The sequence below is a fragment of the Pezoporus occidentalis genome, unplaced genomic scaffold, assembly GCF_034315485.1.
Source record: "Pezoporus occidentalis ecotype Australia unplaced genomic scaffold, CSIRO_AGI_Poc_V1 ctg17, whole genome shotgun sequence".
Lineage (NCBI taxonomy): Eukaryota > Metazoa > Chordata > Aves > Psittaciformes > Psittacidae > Pezoporus > Pezoporus occidentalis.
The window spans coordinates 6351684-6376436 of NW_026913531.1; the positions used below are offsets into that span (position 1 = coordinate 6351684).

At 38.1% G+C, this 24753-nt stretch overlaps 1 protein-coding gene across 6 annotated transcripts in view; it reads left to right on the forward strand.

Moving 5' to 3' along the window:
- The window catches only part of PTPRQ (protein tyrosine phosphatase receptor type Q), a 134583-nt gene that overhangs the window by 86046 nt on the left and 23784 nt on the right, over positions 1-24753 (forward strand). For 3 of the 6 annotated variants that reach the window (XM_062613835.1, XM_062613836.1, XM_062613837.1), the window contains exons 44-53: positions 4862-4983; positions 8329-8515; positions 10802-11046; positions 11706-11772; positions 12337-12495; positions 13721-13943; positions 14385-14458; positions 21997-22096; positions 22888-23016; positions 24299-24343. In XM_062613835.1, the coding sequence (XP_062469819.1) occupies positions 4862-4983; positions 8329-8515; positions 10802-11046; positions 11706-11772; positions 12337-12495; positions 13721-13943; positions 14385-14458; positions 21997-22096; positions 22888-23016; positions 24299-24343 (1351 nt within the window). Of the gene's footprint in view, positions 1-4861; positions 4984-8328; positions 8516-10801; positions 11047-11705; positions 11773-12336; positions 12496-13720; positions 13944-14384; positions 14459-21996; positions 22097-22887; positions 23017-24298; positions 24344-24753 lie in introns of those variants that run through there. The other 3 variants (XM_062613838.1, XM_062613839.1, XR_009963869.1) reach the window with 2 other exon arrangements.

Sequence of the window (24753 nt, forward strand, 5' to 3'; positions counted from 1 at the left end):
CCTGACCTCATACTTTCCCAAAGAGTCATCTATAGAGATATTGTTAAACCAACTAAAAAACCTTAGTTCCCCTCTTTCTTTTCCAAAGGTTGCTGCCCATAGCAAAGAAGAGAAATTCAGGATGCACAGATCCAGCACTCTGGGCAGCCTTGGAGAGTGTATTGAGAGAACAGGTGTCGATCCCCCTCTCCTTTCCCTCATGGACAGGACCAAGCATCCTCTGGATTAGCCTGCTGGTGCACAGCCAATATACATGGTCTGTTAAGGCTTAAGGGTGCTTAGCTGCTATGTAAAATACCCTGAGTACTTAGCCCATAAAATCAATGTGAGTTGTGTTTGCAGATTTGAGGGCAGAAGTGAGGCACTGCTGCTGATTTTCAAGAATTGTCTCTGCAAGACATTGCTTCTGCCAAAGGGAAAGTTACCTTGGTTGTGAAATAATGGGCAAATACCTTTTCTTCAGAAATAATTGCGTTCTCAGAAATCTGTGTTTCTGTCAAGCCTAAAGAAAACATTGCAGTTGTTATAGTCAGGAAATTACAGCATTTAAGCAGAAAACTCTTAGACTTTTCTCCCAGAATATGAAACTTCAACAACAGCAAAAATTACATAAGAGAAACCCTAAATATTCTTTACAAGTGCTGAGGGTTTGACTGGTATGCTAAAGGAGAAATACCTAATAATTCTGAATATCCAGTGTCAAAGGTGAGGATTTTAGTTGTTTATTTCAGTTGCTCATTATGAAGGTAAATTTAAGGCTACTAAAGTGCTCTGTACTGAAGGTGGTTATAGTGTTAGTCCATGGAAAATATTATAGGTTGTTCACTACCATGCAGTTCTCACATCACAAAGAAAAACTATTCAGCTTCCTGTCTTGCAGATTATCCTCACAGGAATTGTCCTACTGTCTCATAGAGTAGTTTGATGGCACTGCTGTTACTTAGCTGATGGATTACACAAGAGCCAAATCTACTCTGCGAGAAGAAATATTTTCAACATAACCTAGATTTATATAGTTGCCAGTACAGAAGATCACAGTGTTGTGTCACAGTAAGGGAAAGCGCAAGAAGTGTTTTCCATACTTAGGGAAACTTTGTTCCCTCACACTTGCACTTACACTGAGTTTTACTTTTACGTTTATAAGGAGAATGAGATTGGCTAAACATCCTTTCTAAGAGAAAAATCATTTTGGTGAGTATGTGTTAGGTGGAAAATGAATTGCATTGAGATCACTGACCTCCTTTTGGATCTCATACAGTTACACAATGCAGTGCGTTTTGGTAAACTGCCAAGTCTCCTAATGCCAGGATATACTGAGATACAAAGGAAAATCCCAGATGTTTGAATGTCCCATGAAGGCTAGGACATAGATGCATGGGGCAAAGGGTTATGCTTCTCTTTTCAGCAGCTTCTTTCCCAATCCCTGCTGATACCTGGTTGCTTGGTAGACCTAAAGAAAAGGGTGAAAAGTAATGAGATTTCATCTCTTGTTGCATGCCCTTTCTTCTCGCAGGTTTTGCCTGAGAAAACTTTGTTCTTTTCATGTTCTTTGTTTCTTTGTTCTTTTCATTCTCTCAGAAAGTAAATATGGCCTAGTATAACATTAAATGTTTAAATGTAGGTAAAAATAACCTAGATGATTATAAAATAAAATAAATGAACCTCACACTTAATTTTTACTGGAAAAAAAGAAAAAATATGGTCTTAACCAAACCGGCAAGCATAGATTTCTGTTAGAAGACTATTCAGTCTTATTTTTGAGAATTATGCTAAATGATGGGCTATCCAGACTTATCTTAAAACTAACACACTTAACTGCTGCCTTAGCATCAGGACACAGATGGATGGGAAAGATGACCCTGACCTCCATAAGACCCACATTCCTGTGCAAGGATAGAAGCATGATAATCAGGAAATGATGGTTATTAGTTACAGAAAATGCATTATTGTGAAAACCAGGAGAAAAGTGCTTATGAGAGGAAGTGATTGGATTATGGGGGAATGAGAGAATAAGACTAGGTCACTTCTACTGAGTAAATTGCTGTGATTTATAAGAGAAAGGGTATAGTGATATCGTGGCCTCGTATTGGCTAGATTCATTTCACAAACAAACCTAAATCAGAACGTGGCAGTTAGTTACCCACTGAAGCAAACAGGTTTTTTTAAAAGACATTTTTTGTAAGACATTAGACCCATTAGACACATTTCTCTTTCTAGTTTTCTTTCTTTGTAATTATACCGGTTATTTTAGAAAATATTCCTAAATTTCAGTATCATTCAGTTGTTGTCTGATTTTGTACTTTTCATGATGAAAATAAAGCAGGCATTGATGCTTAGGTGTATTTTAGATAAGTATATTAAATGCAGCAGACTCAAAATTTTCTTGCAAAGATTTAAAAATATGCAAACTGCATAGGGGAATTATTCGTATACATAACTTGAGGTCGGTTATGCTTTAAAATTATTTCACACCACTGTTGTCTAATGCATAAACCTAAAGTGACTTCTGGAAAAAAAGATAAATTGAGAGATTAAACGCTCTATTAATGATATAAAAAAGTAAGGAAAAATTGTCCTTGAAAACTTGGTGGATTTGGAAACTACGCTGTATGTAACTTTATACTGTGTTTGAGAAATTTCACTGGGTGACAAAGGTAATAGCCCACCATAGTTACTGAAACCATCATTTACAGTGTTTAAACAACAAGTCTGACATCATTAACTGCAAATTAAGCTTAACTTGTGCTAATTCTAGTTTTTAGGAAACATACTTGCTCTTGTATTTTATCTGTTCTAGCTCCCCAGTCAACAGCCAGCCTTCTCTGAGCAGTCTCTGCTTTCATCACCCCTCATATGCTTTCATAGTTCATTCAGTTACACTCTTCATTCAGTTGTTCACATTATTCAGTATTTTTGGGGACTGCTTCCAGTGGTTGAATTTGGTCCTTCCTACGAAGTCTAGTATATTCCTGCTAATCTCAGCACAGCAATCTACCTCCTATATCCAACACCCTAAACTCTTCATATGACCTTATCAACTCTCAAGTCTCCCTGTTTTATTCTGCCACTACGGTGCAAAATTTTGACCTTCACAGTGCAAAATTTGTGGTTTATCCTCATTAATCTTTCACACATAATTTTGATAGTTACATACCTCCTTCCATGCTGTTTTTCCTTTTCCTAACCTGTTTTGTACCTAGAAAACTAAGTAGCTGAATATACACTCCAATTTTGCCCATTAAGCCCTCTTACCTAATGACTAATGGTGAAAAAATGCATATTCATGCATTAATCATGTTTGAGAAAAGAGACTGCATCTTCTGATTTACATAGATTTTTTTTTTTATGTTTTATAACAGACTATTCACTGGTATGTGTTAATCATAGTTGCATTTTTTTCCTGGTAGACAAAGGCACCATGAAGCCAAGTTCTGGAAAAATGTACAAATCTGTTGTTGCTTTTACAACAGGCTACTCACTGATATGTATCACAGTTGTCTTTTTTTTGTAGTAGTAAGATCCCAAAAAAAGGCGCCATGGATCCAAGTTCTGGCATTAGCTACACATCTATTGTCACTTCTATCTCAAATTTCAGTTTTCCTGAAATTCACCATGGTCATTATGAAAAAGTAGTACTACTTACTGGGAACTGCTGTGTTGTTATTATGATTTTATTAATTTCTTGTTCGCGAATAAGAAATAACTAGGTTAATTCACATGTCACCTTGGCAGAAGGAAATCTTAGGAAGATCCCGTTTCTTAATGTGAACATTCTTGCCTGCTTTTGTGTGTGTTTTCTGGAGTTTTTCAACATGTTAAGTATAAGTTGAAATGAAATCTAGAAATATTTTTTTTTCTGTATAAAAATATTTGTATTATTATTTTCCAACATTGCTGGAAATTTTTTTCTAGCATGCAGACAATCAAACACAATTTCTTGTTGTTTGAATGATTTGTTTGATATAAATGTATTATACTTGCCTATTTGTCTAAATGGTTGTATATATTTTGCTCGTGTCACGTAAAATGCATATAAATAATTTGTACTTAAACCTGTAATTTCAATTTAAGATGAAGTTGTAGGCTGTTCGTGTTCTAGAAAAGTTGTAGTAACTGCAGTGAAAAACCAGCAGGTTGAAGGAGGTGATCCTACCCTTCTACTTGGCTCTCGTGAGACCTCACTTGGAGTATTGTATGCAGTTCTGGTGTCCTTAACATAAAAAGGACGTGGAACTGTTTTAACAAGTCCAGAGAAGGGCCATGAGGATGATCAGGGGACTGGAGCACCTCCCGTATGAAGACAGGCTGAGAAAGTTGGGGCTGTTCAGCCTGGAGAAGAGAAGGCTGCGTGGAGACCTCACAGCAGCCTTCCAGTATCTGAAGAGGGCCTATAGGGATGCTGGGGAGGGACTCTTCATTAGGGACTGTAGTGATAGGACAAGGGGTAACGGGTTAAAACTTAAACAGGGGAAGTTCAGACTGTATGTAAGGAGGAAGTTCTTTACTGTGAGGGTGATGAGGCACTGGAATGGGTTGCCCAGGGAAGCTGTGAATGCTCCATCCCTGGCAGTGTTCAAGACCAGGTTGGACAGAGCCTTGGGTGACATGGTTTAGTGTGAGGTGTCCCTGCCCATGGCAGGGGGGCTGGAACTAGATGATCTTAAGGTCCTTTCTTAATCGCACTGTATGCTTTGTATATGAGAAAGAAAAAGTTTTATAATTATTTAAACTGTGTATAATGTGAAATGCTTTAAAAAATTTACTTTCAAACTGAAAAATACTCTCTACTAGCAGCTAAAATTGCTGGGTTATTTGTTGAGACTTCTTTGACCATGATTCACATACGTATTTTTTTCTGCAGCTCCAGACAGTCCTCCAGAAAATGTGTCTGTTTTAGCCACGTCTCCACACAGTATTAATATCACCTGGAATGAACCTGTCGTCATTACGGGGCCAACATGCTACCTCATAGACATTACCTCAGTAAGGCAACTCTGTTTTATTGTTGGTAATTATACAGATGATTGGTGATATAAACACCACAGCAGATATTCTTATAGGAATTACAGGATAGACATCAACTGGATTGAAAAACAATGTACTGTGTCTCTTTCCACATAAACTCCACAGAAGAATTAACTGTACATTTGTAAATTCCTTAATGGGAGATAGATTAGTTGGTATTGAAAAAAATTATGCTAATAAGAGGTCTTGGATTAAAAACAAGTGTAGCTATAAATGTATACAGAAAAACAGGAGCAGAGCTTTGCAGAGGTGTACCTCTTTCTAACAATAATGATGTTGTTTACCAGTAAAAATAAATTTTTTTTTTTTATTCTTCAAAGGAAGGAAAAGTTCTTTGTCATGATTTTACAAACCAGAGTAGAAAGCCTAGCTAAAGGAAGTGACTTGTACAAAGTTACACTGCATCAGAGTCAAGTCAAGCTAGATTTCCCACTCTTCACTTAGTGCTCTATGCATGAGATTAGATGTAATTTGGTAGCACAGCAATAACACTTCTTCCTCCTTGATCTTTATAAGCAAAAACAGAGGCTGACTTAAGAGAAAAGCTCTAGTGGCCTTTCTCTTTTCATCCTCTACTACCCTTACAATACTCTTTAAAACAACCGTTAATAAACCTCATTTCCTGCCTGGTAGCAAGATATGAAAATTTCCAAGTTAGAGCACATGAGACGTTGTGAATAGGATATAGATTCCCTGTACTTCCAGAAATTATGCAGACAGGGATATTAGTGAAAATGGGAAGCAGTTTACCAGACTTTGCCCAGGAAATCTTGCTGTTTGAGGCTTCAGAAGTCCTGAATCAGCCTGTTTGTTAGGTACCAGAGGAAAAAAAAATAAAAAAATTACTTTAAGCTATGTAAAGTCTTTAAACAGAAAATTCTTTCAGTTATCTGAGAAGAGAGTAAGACTATTATGTGTATATTTTCAATGTTTCTAAATTAGGTATAAGAATTACAGATTTGCTAAAATATTAATACTGAGATTTTTGTGCAATCAAAATTGCTAGAGTTCATTAAAAACATACCAAATATTTTTAAGCTCCTCAGTAAATCTACAAAGTAATTTATGTAATATTTAATAGATTTTTCCTATGACTGACAATTCCTAGATTATAAACAGGGTGTTACCTGATTCTACACTATGAAAATGTTGTAAATACCTTATCAATATAAGTTATAGTAAAACTCCTGATGTAAGAAGAACTATGGAATATTTCATGTGAGAGCCTGCCAGCTTTTGGAAGGAACTTAAAAACCTGTTTCAAATGCTCCATTTGGAGGGTTTTGGTTTTGGTTTTAGGAAGTTGTTCATTGGTTTGTTTCAAACATATTTCAGATATCTAGCTTTATGTTTAGAGATTCCTTGTAATAAGACATTGTTTGTTTAATAATCAGTAACTACAGGTGTCAGTTCTTTAGATAATCTCAGTAGACAAATCTATTTCTTCTTAAAGGCCAATAAAGCTGTCACTATCTTTTTCAGTGAAAATTTGAGTATACATTTTATTGTCCCAGTGGACAATTTTTTATGAAGACTCCAAATTCCACAGATTTTGTGTATGTACAACTTTACTCTAATTCTCAACTGAGTGTCTAAGGATTTATAAAAATTGGCTCATAGAACAGAATAATTTCCTATTTCTACTCTGGCTATGTCTTTATTCCTAAAAGGTAATAATTAGTATTTATTAGTGAATGTTGTAGAGTTCTGTTTTAATTACTAGGATGTTTCTTGCAGTTTTATAGATCAGAAAAACTAAAAAGTACTCTCTCGTTATTGTTCCTTCAAGTCGTGTTTTAGTTTGTCTTGCTGCCTACTATAATTAGAAGTAGTCCTGAACAAAACATTACTGAAAATGAATAAGGAAGATGAACCATTAAACTTCAGGAAGAGCAAAAATGCATTTAATGATGTAGTGCTATGATTGTGCTTAGCTCTTGTATAAATATTTATATGCCAGGTTTTTCACAGTCACATAGAAAAAAGTGTTTCGGTTCTTAATTGCCCTCCCAGGAAATTAATGTCTGTTTCATCCATTAGAAAGTTTAGTTCAGGTTAAATCTCATAGGGATATATGCATATCTGTCAAATAAAAGCTATGCCTGAACTATTCTAATGTTTTAGCAGCTGCATTTAATACAGATTTCATCCAGTGGGAAAGCTACTGTACAACTACCTAACCCTCTCTTTCAAATTACACACTGAAGAAGCAATAATGAAAACTTCATTAACTGAAGTAGTGGGAATAGATATAAAAATAATTTTGTAAGCGATACCTAATCAAATACTAGAAAAGCTTCCATTTTTTCCTTTGTATCCTTTTTTAAACTAACATTAGAAGATTAATTGGATATAAAGGCCAGCACAGCAGTTTTTTCCACAGAACTACAGATTATTTGAGATGTAGGGATGATAGGGATCCCAGGACATAGTCCAGTCCATATCCTTCTTTGACACAGAAAAAAAGTGTACCTGAAGTCTTCCTCACAAATGATTCATTATGCTGTTCTTAAAAATTTCCAGTGCTGAAATTGCTCAACAACCCTCAATAGCTTGTTCTGGTTTTCAACTAAATAGTCATAGTTTTAGTTGCATATTTAGGTATATCGTTGCAGGTTCTGTCATTCTTAATTCTAATCTTTTTTTGGTGCAAATAAAATTTCTATTTGTGTTTTCATGAAATCCAGAAACAATGGATTATCTTCAATTTAGTAACATCCTTTTTTATATTTTGAAGTCATTACTATGTTTTCTACCATTCTCTCTTTTCTAGATTGAACCCAAATTATTCTGCCTTTTAGCCTTTCTAGTGAGAATTAGTCCCTCCCCACTGTCTAATAAATACTGCTTCTGTTAATAAATCCCAGGCGGAATTGTGTTTTCTGCAATCATATCAACTTTATATATTGCTGCTCAATTTTCTTTTTCTTAACTTATATTCCAAACAGTTTCCTGCTATATAGCTGTTCATCCTCTGGATCTTTGCCCAGTTAGATTCCCATTTCAGGTCACTAGAGCTCCCCTCGCCCAGTATCTACTAAATGGTTCATGTTTGTTTGGTGGAAGACAGTACCAAACATTAATCCTAACTACATGAAGTGCTAGAGAGGGAACACATGGGTGAGATGGGAGTGTAATCCCCTGTGAAAGTTCTTAGTCTTGGTACCTAGAGTGCATTTGTCAATCCTTCTATACAAATGGTTAGAAAAGTTGAAAAATAAAAGTTAAATGAAGTGTTCAAATAGTAATATCCTGCTTTTGACTGCTTCAAGTCTTGAAATATTTTTTATTATTATTTTACAGGTAGATAATAACAATTATAAAGCTCAATTTCTGAAGACAAATGATGAGAGTAAAGTCTTAGAAATTTCTGATTTAAAAGCATTTACAAGGTATTCTGTAGTAATTATAGCCTTTACGGGGGATATTAATGCTGCACTCCATGAAGGCAAGGCTAGTTCTCCAGTAATTGTCTCCACTTTTGAAGCAGGTTTGTATTTTTCTTTACTTCACATGAATTAAACTTTGCAGGTTTTTTTTTCATCTGCCAAATAAATGAGTTTTGAACACATGATGCATTTTTAATGCAGATTTGTTCTCAACAGTATTTTTTCTTTAATATTTAAAAAGGTGACAGTCAACAAAAAAATGTGGTGGTGATAAATACTAAGACCTACCCTTAGTAATGCAGAGATCTTTATTTGCTTCCCATAATGGATGAATGGAATACAGCCATCTAGATTACTTCTACAATGTCAATGAAAAGAGGTCCTATCTGTATTAACGTGTGTATATATCTGTATTAGGAAGGGGTGACTCCCCCTGTGGAGGTAACTGTTTCCTTAAGAGAGTATTGAAAACTCCATACAATGTCTTTGGTCTTGATGCAAAATTTCAACATAAAAAAAAATAAGTGAAGTGAATCCTACCATTTATAAATGGTACCTGTACTGACTTGAGGACATGATCTGTGTATTCACATTGGAAGGAGGTTGCTAGTGAAGGCCCAGAGGGATCTGTGCTCAAGTCAGCTGTTCCACAACTTCAAAACTAGAGAGTGAGATGGATACTAAGGTGAAAAAAGCTGCTGATGCTGTTAAGTTACTCAGAGAAATAAAACTGAGAGATGAGAGTGAGGAACCGTGTAAGGACTTCATGACACTGAGAGGCTGTGTTACAGAAAAGTAGATAGCATTTGCTTAAGTATATATAAACATATGTCCCTGGGGAGTTACAGTCCTAGGTTTACATATATAGTCCCTGGTTTTGCTCTGTCTAATATCTTTGCTGCTTTTCACAGAATCATAGAATAGTTAGGGTTGGAAAGGACCCTTTTGAATTGTTCATTGAGGATATTTAAACAAACAAACATTCCAAACAACAAAAAAGTATTTTCTGAAAAGATGCTGAAATTTTGTTTCATTCAAACTAATTATCAACAGTGTAAAAACTATAATTGCCTTATCTCTAGCGAGGTCAGCTTTTTCAGCTTTACACTCAGTTTAATTTCAAATCTAGACCTACTACACAATGATTTATTACTTATCTTTCCTTTGACATATGAAAATCTGATGTCCGTAATGGTATGAGTGTGTGTGTATAATGTATGAGTGTATATATTTATGTATGAGTGTATATATTTATCTCGCTAATGCCTTTAATACATTACATTCTAAGAATTTCATGGCCTGTTTATGTCCCTAGGGGCTGATATGGCCCTTTACTGTGGAAAAATGAATGAATATTGAATCAGGTGGTAGCTGGGTCTGGCCTGCAAACTATCTTTTTTGGTAGCCCATTCTCTTATGTAAAAATGTGATACATTAGGAGGTGCAGTAACTTTAGAGAGAAACAGTTATTTTTTCCATATCTTGTTTCATTTGGTTTGTACAATTTAGCATATTGCTGAGTTAGGACCAGTTTACACAGACTCCAGGGAAGCCTGAGTAAGCATTAGTTAGCTGGTGTAAAAAAAAACTGGAAAAAAAATAAAGGCAATTGAATTTAAATCCGTGGCTGAGGGAATGTGTTTACCTTCAGTTTCTTGATTTCACTATTTAGAGGTCACGCTACATACTTGTCTGCTCAGGTAGAGCAATAAATAATTTAGCTGACTAGAAAGAATGTTACAGCCTTTTCTTTCAGATAGGGGTATTGGGAAAGTGATTTATACCTTTGCTGTCCTGAGAATAGGCTACTGGAATAAGTGTTTGACAAAAACTGTCTTTGGGAAAAATATGTGTTGTGTTTGTGTCTAGGCATCAGCTAGTGGAAAGTTTTTTCCTGGAGTTAGCTGTGATAAGCAAAGGCTCTCAGGAGCATGGTGGCTTGTTTATATGTTGGGAGGCAGCTTGCTGTTGACAGGGGGCATTCACAAAAGGATATTCAAGACTAACACTTGCTTCTTGCTTGTCAACCAGTGCAAGGATTTGTTTACCCCGGATGTTTTTCAAGGTATAATGATGCCTTTAGGCTTTCTGAGTAGAAAATAAGAAGAAATTTCTCTGAGACTGCTGAGGGTGGTTTAATAATTTTTTTTAATATTTCTGTTATTAAATGCTATCGCAAAGAATAGGATTTCAATAAGCATTTAGCTTTTTATTTGTTTTATAAATATTTATATATGTATTAAGTATTTGAGATATTTTTAATAAAAGCAGAGAGTACCAATAAAATAATAGCGATATGCAAAAATATAATTTGTAATTTTTCAGGTTTTACTCTAATTATAATAGTAGTAAACTGATTATGTAGTTCATTGAAATACTCATTTCAGTGCCTGAAGATCCACCTAACAACATAACATTTCAGAAGATACCAGATGAAGTAACAAAGTTCCAAGTAACATTTGTGCCACCATCTGAATCAAATGGAAATATTCAGGTGTATCAAGCTATGGTTTACAATGAAGATGACCCTGCTGCCATCCAGATCCACAACCTTAGTGTGATTGATAAAACAGATCAATCAGTCACTGCCATGATAGAAGGACTAAAAGGAGGACATACCTATAATGTCAGTGTAAGAACTGATACTTTTTCTTTGGAATTTTTTCTCTGAGAATGAGAAATTAATCTGAAGAGGGAGCTCAAACCTAGGCTAAATATGAAATTTTCATAGTGTTAGCTGGGGCATGAATCTGGCATGTGTTAGCTGACATGTGAAGAGAGACAAGTCTGAGGAATGATGGGAGCAATCAAGAGGGCAGAGTGAGTGGGAGCAAGACACATCATCAATGGTTAGCTTTGTACTCTGGACCACCAGTTCATGTGCTAGCAAAGCAACCTGTGACATATTTATGCAGGTACAAGACTAAATCTGTCCCTTAATTCCACTACTAGCATTGTTCATTTGGCACAGATGAAAGGTCCAGTGCTGCAAGGGGAGCTTGCTAGGAGTGTGTGCATGAAGTCCTTTCAAATAATCAGAGACTAGAACATGAGAGAAGGCAACAAAACTCTTTTAAGTGGGCTTGTTTTTCTCCTTTTTGTAAGAGTTACATTACAAGCGATGAAGTGTTACTGAATTTAGGATTGTAAATAAATATGAAGTAAGTTCTAGCAAAGTGTGAATGACAAGAAGAGTGTTTCACCATTCATTGTTGGTTCAAATATATCCAGATTTGGCCACATTGAAGCTATTGCAAATACTAATTTTAAAAAGTGTTTGTTTTTTTTAAGGTATATGCAATTAACGGTGCTGGTGCAGGGCCAAAAATTCAATTGAAAATAACCATGGATATCAAGGGTATGTCTCATAAAGTATCCTTTAGCTGAAATCTCTATAAATGCTGAAGAAATTGCTTTTCTACCTATGACTATACAGCTGTGTGCCTTTGTGTATTATATAGAGCCTGCATAATGTAGGAATGGGAAGACAGAACTAATGGACTTTTATTGCAGTGCTCAGTTTTGCTCCCTGTCACTGATCATATGCTATCTGTATCTGAATGATAGTTTAAACCATGTGCAGACTCGGTGAAGCAATCATGTTGACTTCAGTATTTTAGTTACCATCAGCGAACAGCTTAGAAGAATATCGCAGAGTTATTGTGAAGTATACAGTGTCACAGTTGTGGAAATAAATAGTCATTGATTGAAATTTGTTGAAAAACTGAGACTCGATCTTTTTATTGTTTTCTCTTTGAATGGAAAACTGATATGAAGAGTTATTTATTAGAACACAGGTTGTAGAGGCTTAAGGCATTAAGCAGGACATTAGGTTGTCGTGAAAATATGCTGAAGATTTGTCCTGCATAGCACAGCTATGTGCCTGAGCAAAACTCTGTGGTATATCTTTGTTTAAAAACAGAACCGCCACGACCTAAAAAGAAGCCAGCACCAGTTTATGACACCAATGGGGCATTACTCGTCACAGACACAACAATGACGATCAGAATGCCAGTATGTTATTACAGTGATGATCATGGTCCTATCAAGAAGATTCAAGTTCTTGTTGTGGAAGCTGGAGGTAGAATTTTATAAATTCTCTTGAAATCTGTTTTCAAGGTGTTTTATTTCTTTACCTTCAGGTTGTTTGTCTTTTCTCTTGTGTTTCTTTTCTTGGGTCTCAGTAATTTCACGTTAGAAAGCAATAAACAAAGTCACTTTAGCTGTGGCAACAGTAATTAGAGCAAAGGTCTTTCGCAAGACCTGTGGGCCGAGTACTGGATTTTGGGAATGCTTGACAACTAAGAGTCATCCATGCTGTTTTAAGTCACCAGTGTTATTCTGGGCCTATTGTTTTCATTACATCTCTTTATTTCCAATTTCCTTGGGAAAAAAATATACATTTGACATTTTTGAAAGATAAATAAATCTGAAACATTTTATTACAAGGTTATTCTTCTGTTGCTATTAGTGTTGCCTGTAAATGTAAAACATCAACTGCAGTCATGTGCAGTTGATGTTCCCATTTCATAACAGGGAAAAGGAATTTATATAAATCCCTTCTGTAGACTGTGGGTTAGAATGTGTATTTCCTTGTATGGACATAAGAACAATGCCAGAATACTCTTTTGAGTGACTGCCCACCAATGTGAGTGGGAGTTTCATGATAGGACATCATATAGTCAGGGTTACTTTACCTAATAAGGACAAATTCCAGGTATTTAATTAATTTGTTTTGCTTACTTTCAAAGTATAGAAGTAAAGCATCCACATTAAGTGAATGCACATTAAGTCCCTCACCTTTTTCTGAATTTTGCCTTTTAGCACTGATCCTACAGGCATTTACTTTGTAGCTATTGCTGTGAAATTTCGCTTGAGCTGATTGATATGCAAATACCATGTTAAACAACATTTTAAAGTTTATTCTTCTGAGTTGCTGGGTACTCTTCACTTATGGAAATATAGTAATTTCATTTATGAAGCAGTCTTCACTGTCTTCAGAGGAAGCATTTTTCACTGTCTTTGCTATCTATGCTCAGTTTCAAAGTCTTGTACAAGAGATATCCTCTATGGGCAGAGGTCATCTACGAGACTGCCCCTGGAAGTTTCTAGTTGACTTACTCTGAGTCAACAAAATGTAGATAGTGTTGATAATAAGGAAATCTGGGTTCAATTGCAAATACATTTATAGACTTGGTTGTGTAAATAGCATTGATAGCTCTTAAAATATGTTTCCTACTTAATTTATTTAAATAAGTCTGGTTAGAATGCAAATTGTATCTGATTTTTCCTTTTCTTGACAATAGGTCAGCATGATGGGAATGTTACTAAGTGGTATGATGCCTACTTCAACAGACCAAGACCATATTTTACAAATGAAGGTTTTCCAAACCCACCATGTATAGAAGGAAAAGAAGATCTGAGTGGCAAAGAAGAGATATATGTCATAGGTGCTGATACTACCTGTATGATACCAGGTAGTCAAGACAAAATATGTAATGGCCCACTGAAACCAAGAAAGCAGTACCTGTAAGTACATTTGTCTCTATGTTTGTCCCAGAGAAAGATTTAAGTGAAATATGCATTTATATAAATATACAAAATGTGTAGTTCGATTATGCAAAGGTGGAGATTGAAGTGACTTTCACGTATCTCTGATTTTAAATTTTTTGGCTGAGCATGAACATGGGAGACAATTTTTTTTAAAATGCTTCAGGTACCAATAGGTGCTTACTGTGTTCTTAAAATAAATAAACTCAAACTCGAGATAAGTAATCAATAGTTTGATTATACATTTAAGATCTGTTGACACTGAGTCATTGATGCCTGTCATAATGTCTCTTTAGCAGGTGAATAATGATTCCAGTTTATGTTATACTAAAACTAACAAATGGCTTTTAGTTTCTAAGTGAAATTAAATAAAATGAACGTAAACTTATTTTCATTATTATTCTTGGGTTTATTTCACAGATTTAAGTTCAGAGCAACTAATGTTAAAGGACAGTTTACAGATTCGGACTATTCTGACCCTGTCAAAACATTAGGTAAGAAGAGTGTAGTTTACCAAAGTATTTCTCTATTTACAAAGAATCTAGAAAATTCCATATTCCTTTTTAATACAGTAGTTTCCCTAAGGTAAATAATCTCTATTTTTGTTGGACCTAGCTTAAGCAGAATGGCCGAGGAAACTTACCTATTCCCTTGTATGTCTTTTTGAGGTTGTCAGAAGGTCTCACCTCAGCCTGGACTCTTAAATAAAGAAGCAGTTTTGACAAAGTTTATTAGAAGAGATTCAGTTACACCCATAAAAATACCATTTTGCCAGTATATCTCATCTTGCTTGGTGAACTACCAGAAGCTCTACTGTTCATGTAGTTTTCCTTTGTGTTGGATGTAGAGCTATTACTGCGTATGCTTTGCTAGGTAAAAAGCTGACTGGATGGCCAGTCCCAAAGAGTGCTGGTGGATGGAGTTAAATCTGGTTGGCAGCCAGTCAAAAGTGGTGTTCCCCAGGGTTCAGTACTGGAACCAGTTCTGTTTAACATCTTTATCAAAGATCTTTACAAGGGGATCTAGTACACTCTCAGTAAATTTACACGACACCAAGCTGGGTGCGAGTGTTGATCTGCTTGAAGGTAGGAAAGCTTTACATAGGGATCTGGGCAGGCTGGATCGATGGGATGTGGCCAAATGGCATGAGGCTCAACAAGGCAAAGTATCAGGTCCTACAGTTGGGTCAAAACAACCCCATGCAATGCTCCAGGCTTGGGGAAGAGTGGCTGGAAAGCTGCCAGGAGGAAAAAGACCTGGGGGTGTTGTTCAACAACCAGCTGAACATGAGCGAGGTTGTGCCCAGGTGGCCAAGAAGGCCAAGAGCACCTGGCTTCTGTCAGAAATAGTATGGCCACCAAGACAAGGGAAGTGCCTGTCCCTTTGTACTCAACACTAGTGAGGCTGCACATCAAATCCTGTTTTCAGTTTTGGGCCCCTCACTACAGCAAAAACATTGAGGCGCTGGGATGGGTCCAGAGAAGAGCAATGAAGCTGATGAAGGGTCTAGAGCACAAGTTTGATTAGGAGCAGCTGAGAGAACTGGTGTTTGGCCTGGAGAAAAGGAGGCTTGGGGAGACTTTATCGCTCTTTACTGCTACCTGAAAGGAGGTTGTAGCAGGGTGGATGTTTGTCTCTTTTCGCAAATAACAAGCAATGAGACAAGAGGAAATGAACTCAAGTTGCACCAGGGGAGTGATAGATTGGGTATTAGGAGCACTTTTTCCTCTGAAAGGGTTGTCAAGCATTGGAACAGGCTGCTTTGGTGATTATCGCCATCCCTGGAGGTGTTTAAAAGACATGTAGATGAGGAACATAAGGACATGGTTTAGAGACGGACTTAGCAGTGCTAGGTTAACAGCTGGACCTAATAATCTTAAACATCTTGTCCAACCTAAATGACTCTATGATTCTGTGACTCTATTCCAGTAACCCTAACATAGGAAAACTTTTGGCTGCAGATTATTCCTTCTGCTAGCAGCTCAGAGGACATGACTATTTAGCTCTTGTCGTGGTTTAAACCTAGTCAGGTAATTCGTTCGCTCACTTCCCCCCCTTTTCTTGCCCTCCCCCTGCTCTCGGAGGGACGGAGAGGAGAATCGAAAAGAATGCAACTCCCACGGGTTGAGATAAGAACAGTTTAGTAACTAAGGTATAACACACATCACTACTGCTACCACCAATGATAATAATGATAAAGGAAATAACAAGGGAAGAGAATACAACACCTCAGCACCAGCTGACCGATCACTCGCCCCCCAAGCCCGACCAAGCTCTGACCGATACCTCCTCCAACCCTGCAGTCTCCCAGCCCTTCCAGCTAACTCCCAGTTACATCCTGGGCATGACGTGCTGTGGTATGGAATACCTCTTTGGTCAGTTTGGGTCAGGTGTCCTGTCTCTGCTTCCTCCTGGCTTCCCCTCCCCCCTGGCAGAGCATGAGGCTCGCAAAGTCCTTGGCCAAACCAAAACATCCTTGTTATCAGCTCTGTTCCCGAGCTGAAAGTCAAAACACTGCACTACACCAGCTACCAAGAAGGGGAAAAATGACTGCTACTGCTGAACCCAGGACAGCTCTTCATCCTTTAGATGCAGATAAAGCTCCATATTAATTAATAAATTGATAGCATATAATAGAATCCCTCTGGTTCTGATGTCACTGGCCAATAGACCGGCTGTTATGGGGTCTCAAATCCAGCATAAATTCCTCCATGGCAATGTTGAAGGCTTGTGGCAGATTGTAGTAAGATTTGCAAGTTCTTTGAATATATTGGTAAGCCAAAACTTACTTATCTAAGCATTAGCTCTGACTTTCTGAAAAGGGATCCCAAGACAACTGGATGAATATCCAGAAGAATTTTAGTGGGCAGATATTTTTCAGTTGGCATTCATCTTTTGTGATATGAGCTCCCGTATTCATATAATATATGTTAGAAATTCATTACACGATCTGATACTGAAGATCCTGAAATGCTAATTCACTACCTGAATATTCTGAAAGGATCTGGCACTATTTCTCTAGCCCTGAATGCTTTGAAAAGTGCAACACAAAAGTTGTCTTTATGTGTTCTGTTCAGAGAGTTTGTGGGTCAGGGTTAAAGGGAATATAGCTATGGGAGACATTACTGTGGGGATCTGTTACAGACCACCTGATCAAGGAGAACCTGCGGATGAAGCACTCTACAGACAGATAGGAAAAGCCTCACGCTCGCAGGCTCTTGTTCTCATGGGTGATTTCAACCACCCTGACATCTGTTGGAAGGATGGCACGGTCTGGCACAAGCAATCCAGGAGGTTCCTCGATTGTGTGGAAGACAACTTCCTTGTGCAAGTGATAGAGGAGCCGACAAGGAGAGGTGCCATGCTTGACCTCGTGCTCACCAACAAGGGAGGGCTCCTTGGAAATGTGACTCTCCAGGGCAGCCTTGGATGAAGCAATCACGAGATGCTTGAATTTGAGATCCTCAGGACAGTGAGAAGAGCGTGCAGCAAGCTCACTGCCCTGGACTTCAAAAGAGCAGACTTTGGCCTCTTCAGGAACCTGCTTAGGAAGGTTCTATGGGATACAGCCCTAGAGTGCAGGGGGGCCCAAGACTCTTGGTTGATATTCAAGGATCACCTACTGCAAGCTCAGGAGTGTTGCGTCCCAACTAGAAGGAAGTGCAGCAGGAGGGCCAGGAGAACTCCTTGGATGGATAAGGAGATCCTGAGGAAAATTCAAAGGAAAAAAAGAGGCTTATAAAAGGTGGAAGCAGGACAGGCGGGCTGGGAAGAGTACAGGGATGTTGTCCGGGAAGCTAGGGACCAGGTTAGGAAAGCTAAGGCCCAGTTAGAATTAAACTTGGCTAGGGGTATTAAGGATAACAGGAAGGGATTCTACAAGTACATAGCAAATAAAAAACAGACTAGGGAGAATGTAGCCCCCCCTCAGGAAGCTCTCGGGAGAGCTGGCTACACAGGATTTGGAGAAGGCTGAGGTTCTGAATGACTTCTTTGCCTCAGTCTTCACTGGCAAAGGCTCTGACCAAACCACCCAAGTCTTGGAAGGCAGATACAGGGACTGTGAGAATGAAGACCTTGTGCCCACTGTAGGAGAGGATCTGGTTCGAGACCATCTTAAAAATCTGAACGTGCACAAGTCCATGAGTCCTGATGAGCTCAATCTGCAGGTCCGACGGAGCTGGGGAATGAAGTTGCTAAGCCGCTGGCCATCATATTTGAGAAATCATGGCAGTCAGGTGAAGTTCCCGATGACTGGGAAAAGAGAAATATAACCCCCATTGTCAAGAAGAGGAAAATGGATGACCCAGGGGATTACAGACCAGTCAGTCTCACCTCTGTGCCTGGCAAAATCTTGGAGCAGATTCTCCTGGAAGGCATGCTAAGGCACATGAAAAACAACAAGGTGCTTGGTGACAGCCAGCATGGCTTCACTAAGGGGAAATCCTGCCTGACCAATTTGGTGGCCTTCTATGATGGGGCTACAGAACTGATGGACAGGGGTAGAGCAGTTGATGTCATCTACCTGGACTTGTGTAAAGCGTTCGACATTGTCCCACATGGCATCCTTGTCCCTAAATTGGAGCGACATCAATTTGATGGATGGACCACTTGGTGGATAAAGAATTGGCTGGATGGCCTCACACAAAGAGTTGTGGTCAATGGCTCAATGTCCGGCTGGAGACCAGTAATGAGTGGTGTCCCTCAGGGATTGGTGTTGGGACCGGTCTTGTTTTACATCTTCATTGCCGACATGGACAGTGGGATTGAGTGCGCCCTCAGCAAGTTTGCCGATGACACCAAGCTGTGTGGTTCGGTTGATACGCTGGAGGGAAGGAATGCCATCCAGAGGGACCTTGACACGCTTGTGAGGTGGGCTGATGCCAACCTCATGAAGTTTAACTATGCCAAGTGCAAGGTCCTACAGCTGGGTTGGAGCAATGCCAGGCACAGCTACAGGTTGGGCAGAGAAGAGATTCAGAGCAGCCCTGCGGAGAAGGACTTGGGAGTATTTGTTGATGAGAAAATGAACATGAGCCGGCAGTGTGCGCTTGCAGCCCAGAAAGCCAACCGTATCCTGGGCTGCATCAAAAGGAGTGTGAGGTCAAAGGAGGTGATCCTGCTCTTGTGAGACCTCACTTGAGTATTGTGTGCAGTTCTGGTGTCCTCAACATAAAAAGGACATGGAACTGTTGGAACAAGTCCAGAGGAGGGCCACAAGGATGATCAGGGGACTGGAGCACCTCTTGTATGAAGATAGGCTGAGAAAGTTGGGGCTGTTCAGCCTGGAGAAGAGAAGGCTGCATGGAGACTTCATAGCAGCCTTCCAGTATCTGAAGGGGGCCTATAGAGATGCTGAGGAGGGACTCTTCATTAGGGACTGTAGTGATAGGACAAGGGGTAACGGGTTTAAACTTAACCAGGGGAAATTTAGATTGGATATAAGAAGGAAATTCTTTCCTGTTAGGGTGATGAGGCACTGGAATGGGTTGCCTAGGGGGGTTGTGAATGCTCCATCCCTGGCAGTGTTCAAGACGAGGTTGGACGAGGCCTTGGGTGATATGATTTAGTGTGAGGTGTCCCTGCCCATGGCAGGGGGGTTGGAACTAGATGATCTTAAGGTCCTTTCCAACCCTAACTATTCTATGATTCTATGATTCTATTAACGTTTTAAGCCAATGAAGCAAATAGTTTGCCCACTACGGGAAAGACAGCATGTCCAATCAGGGAAAACAAGTTTATTGGAAATGAGTCCAATTCTAGCCAGTCCTCTGGGCAACTTTCTTGTTTCTAACAGAAAAGTCTGTAATGCTTAAGGAAGTCATGCTTTAATGGCAGAGTCCAATTCATTCACTTCTGCATTGTTGCCTTCGGTGTAGAACATAAAGAAGCAGATCTCTTTCTATGCTGACTAAAATGTCATAGGAAAAAAATATAGACCCGATAAATTCCTCAGGCATCCATGGCTCCTCATACCCATCCAGTGCCTTCTGTGCTAAAATTTAATGTCAAGCACTGCTTTTAAAATGGGCACTAAAGAAAAATCTTGTCTGGCCTTAACTTCTAAATTCCTGAGCCTGTCCTACAAGAAACAAAACAAGGGGAAAAGTAGAAGTTTCTTTTATACATTCTTACAGGTGTTGTGAAATAACATCAAAATGATATATCATAAGACACATTTTCTCTTGAGATACATAACCTGAGGAAACTTGCCCAAGTGTTTCCTTATAGAACATGCTCTGGTTATATGAACTTGCTCTAGAAGCACAACCCAGAAAATATATCAAAGAGATCAGTAGCTCTTAGGTATCTTTGTGACCAATTACTTCTATTCCACCTGTAACAACAGCATCTTTTCAGAAGAAATTTATGCTGCCTGAAATCAGTATTGCAATTTAATTATAAATCAGTTATCTTCCTCTGTAATAATCACTGAAATTCTTGTTTTTCCAACATTACACTTTCATTTAGTAGATAAAATACTAATTTGAATTTTACATTATTTTGGTTCCTAAGTCTACTTATAGAATAGGTAGATCTGGGAAACCAGAAAGCTAACCTTGTGTCTGTGCAATTTAATACTACATGTTAAATATGCCGGAAGCAGAAAAAAGAATATGGAAAATCTGTGAGAGAGTTCTCTGTGACAGACATCAGATGCTCTTGTTAAACAATAAGAATTTTGCTAGGGAGGAACACTGAAGCAGAAATTACTGGAATGCACAGCGGCAATAATGATTTTTTAATTATAGTGAAGGATGCTTTTTAATATGGTGCTCCCACTCAACCATACTTGGAGTACCACAGCTCTCCTCTTGAGATGGAGAAGTGGAGTTTCTTCCTCATAACCTATGACTGACATTGCAAATGTAACGTCCATACTACAATGAAAGATCAAGATTTTTCCATGAGATAATTAAAATGTGGTGATAAATACTATTTAAACTTCTAATACATCAAAGCAGTTTATAACTTTTTCATAAACTCTAATAACTAGTTCAGCAAGTCATTGTGGGGCAGCTGGTAGTCGTGTGTAAGTGTGAACTTTTTCCATGTGAAATGCACAGCTGATGAGACAGGAAATAATCAAAATGAGGTTTTCTGACACTGCCTTTTGCATAGAAACCTACTTTATGATATTCTGTTATTGGAGTTTGTTATCACCATGTACTGAGTTGTAGCTTCTCAGAATTACACAACATAATGTCTTCTATTTTGTCGTCTTTTTCCTTGCCCTTGGTCTTCTGTACAGACATGTATAGTCCTTCCCTGTTGCAAAGAAGTAGGAGAAAGTTATTTTTGGTGGGAATTCTTGGTGGGCATTCTGCCAGCACTGTTTTGTTTAATAGCATTGGCATTGTTTGGACTGATATTAACTGTAGGGTTTATCATTGACTTCACTGTTTAGATAGGTAGATAGATAGATAGAACTTTTCTAGAGGCTTCTCTGGAGATTTTTCTACTCTTCTTCAGCATTGCTAATATTTGGGCCTTATCACAGAGAGCAGTGAGTGGAAGGGATGTTTCCATTCCTTTTCTCCTTGCAACATTTTTTTATAGACATGCTTTTTTATTCTCTTTCTCTGGCCTAAATTGTTCTTACCTTACAGTGAGTGATGGCTGCACTCTTTAGAGTTGTGGCTCTTCCTTTTCCACTTCTGGAGTTTAATTATTCCTATTAGAGCAGTCTGTTCTGAGCTGAAGTAGGAGCTCAGCTCAGGCTAGTGTTCAGACTGGTGTTACTGCACTGTAGACCTACCTTCACCTGTTTAACAGGTAAAACTGAAAAGCACCAGGGGATAGCTGCACACATGGCTGTAGACATATACATAGAGCAGCAATGCTTAGGAACCTTTACATAAATTGTTCGGTTTTGTTACGTTTTAATTTCCCAAGCAGCACTTCTAATGACACAAAGTGGATGCAGCTGTGCAGAGAGAAAAGTCTTTCATTGCTTCCTGATTTCACCCTGTCAGAAATGTAAAAAATTTAGTGGGTCTATGAAATACTAAATTTTCACTTTCTGTTGCAGGTGAAGAAATGTCAGGAAGATCTGTAGAAGTTATCCTTGCTGTTACTTTGTGTATACTTTCAATTGTTCTTTTGGTAGCTGCAGTATATGCCTTTGCAAGGTGAGATCTATGTATCCTTACCATAACACGTTTGCAAGCATTCAGAAATGTTTTGAAGAAGTTGAAACAATCCTAGAAATGGATCCAATCTGTCATTTCAAAATGCATTGCTTTTTGTTGTTGTCTTTCATGTAGAAACATAGGGAGGGATTCACAAAGGCTTTAATTTAGTGAGAGTAACCTCTATAGATGAAGGAGAAAAAACAATTTCTACAGAGGGTAAATTGGAGCAGTAGCCTATCTTACCCTTTTAGAGCCACTTCTCTATTGAATTGAGGATACAGATTAGCGTTTCAGCTGGCTGAAGTTAATGTGATAGCTAACGCTATTGACAGTTTGATATGAGGTAAATACTCTAAACTTTGTTTTCTGTCTTACTAATAAATTTAGCAGTTAAATGCTTTGAAGTCTCATGTGTGAAAGAAAAATTGAATTTTAATTCAAATTGTGAACAAAATGTCTATGTAAAGAAGCAGACTGGGTACTGCATAAACGATGTTGTCAGCTCATTAATCAGAAGTTTTGTTCTTCCTCAGCTGCATCATTCAGGGATTGCCAAAGGATTTATGTAGCAAAACTAAGATTATGTAGTCTAGATTCTTTCCGCATGGATTTTAGACATTGTAACTGTGGATTTGCCTAAATTACGCTTTTGGAAGGGACAGCAGAATAAAGGCCAGTGAAGGATTGCTGACAAGCAGTTTTCAGTTTCAGCCTGACTAATCAAAGTATTGACATATGTGTCCTTAAATCTTTTGCATGTTTATTTTTCCCCATTTTTTTCTGTTCAGAATTCGGCAAAAGCAAAAAGAGGGAGGCACTTACTCCCCACGAGATGCTGAAATTATTGACACTAAGTTCAAACTGGATCAGTTGATCACAGTGGCAGACCTGGAGCTGAAGGATGAGAGATTTACACGGTAAGCGTACTCCTTAGGCAAAACAGTAGTCCAAAGGGGCTGTAGCTATGACCCCTTTCTGACCTTTGCTTGTTTGGAAGTGTTTGTGGTGTTCTTTATTTACACAGGTCACTGAGATCCTCTTTCAAAGAATGACCTCCATCCTCAAGACACTTCTCACTAGCTTTTAGAAAATCACTTAATCTTCAGCTCTTTTTACTACAAGATAAAGATCTAAGTGCAAATCACTGTTTAATTGTATTACCAAAAAGAGGACTACATATTTTTAAACATGCAGAATTTCTGAGGTTTTTTTGATTGCGCAGTTTTTTGTGTAGACTGCAAACCTCCATATGCGTTTTGAGAGTCAAACTCCCAGAATTCTCAGTTAACTTATTGAGGAACAAATCTGCCATTGTTTAATAGAAATTCAGAAAGCACGGAATGTTTTCTTCTTCTTGGTTTTTCTAGTTTAGTTTGAGATTGAGGTTTTTTTTCCATAAGGGAATTTGCATAATATTTGAGTTTCTATGGGCTCAGCACACTAGCTCTCCTGACATCTACTCCTTTAAGGTGTGTGTAGCAATTCCAGGCTATTCATATTTCTTGTCCGACAAAGAATCCTGTCAGGTATTTATCAGAAGGAAAACAGCTCTTTCTGACTGCCAGAAAAATGGATATTATTCACCAAATAAATACGATAATGATTCTCAATAATATATGACACCCAACTGAGTTAGAAATGTTTGGTGAACATTCTTTACCTGCCTGTATTTTCCCTGCTGTGTCAGAGATGAAACACTGTGATAGACAGTCTCCTTAAAGATGAGAAGCCTAAAATAGTCCTGCCTTAGCAGTCAGGCATCCTACTGTTGCAGACTAGGAATAGATGGAAGATGAGAGGTTGTAGCTGTTGACCTGTTTTGTTTGAGTGTGTTTATGTCTATGTGTGTGGTACAGAGTAAGTTGGTTGTATGTACAAACCTGTTCAAAATAGTGCACACAGGAATGGCTGCTTTTAACAGATGAGAAAACATACTAAGAATCATCTGGAAATCATCTACATAATGGCTGTGGTATGTTCTGTGTGGGGCACATGTCATTCAGATAGCATTGTTATGTTTTCTAATAACAGTGGAAAGTACACTCTGAAGAAAGAGCCATTGCCAATGCACTGTGATAACTGTGACCCATAAATAATCCTGGTGGATCTTCAAAATGGCTTTGTTTCCAAACTTTTAGCTGAATAAGAATGGTACTAATTTTGTTTATATACTAAAGTGTTAATGGATTTTACTTCCAGATACTCTTCATTTTTCTTTAGACGCAAGGAGATATTTGTCATCCAGTAAGTTCTTTGTGTTATTGAAGCAACATGGTGTGTTTTCCATTGTGTTCTCTTGTGTGCTACCATGCTACTTTCAATTATATAGTTAATTGAAATGTCATCCTTGCAGCTATACTAATAACAGTGGTATTTGTCATCATAAAATCATGTTTATTTTTAGTCCCTGATGTTAAGGTACAACAATTGCTCAACTACTTTGAAATAATTCAGGGCAATTTTTACACGGACATTATAACACATTATGACAATGTAGCACTGATATATACAACCTATACTTGGAAGAAAATGTAATGTAAATGTGACAGAAGAAACATGTTGTTTCTTTCCTTCAGCAGTTAGCAGTTAGAATGTATGTAATTAAGAGAAGTTATCTTTCCCTTCAACTGCTTTCTGTACCCACTTACACTGCA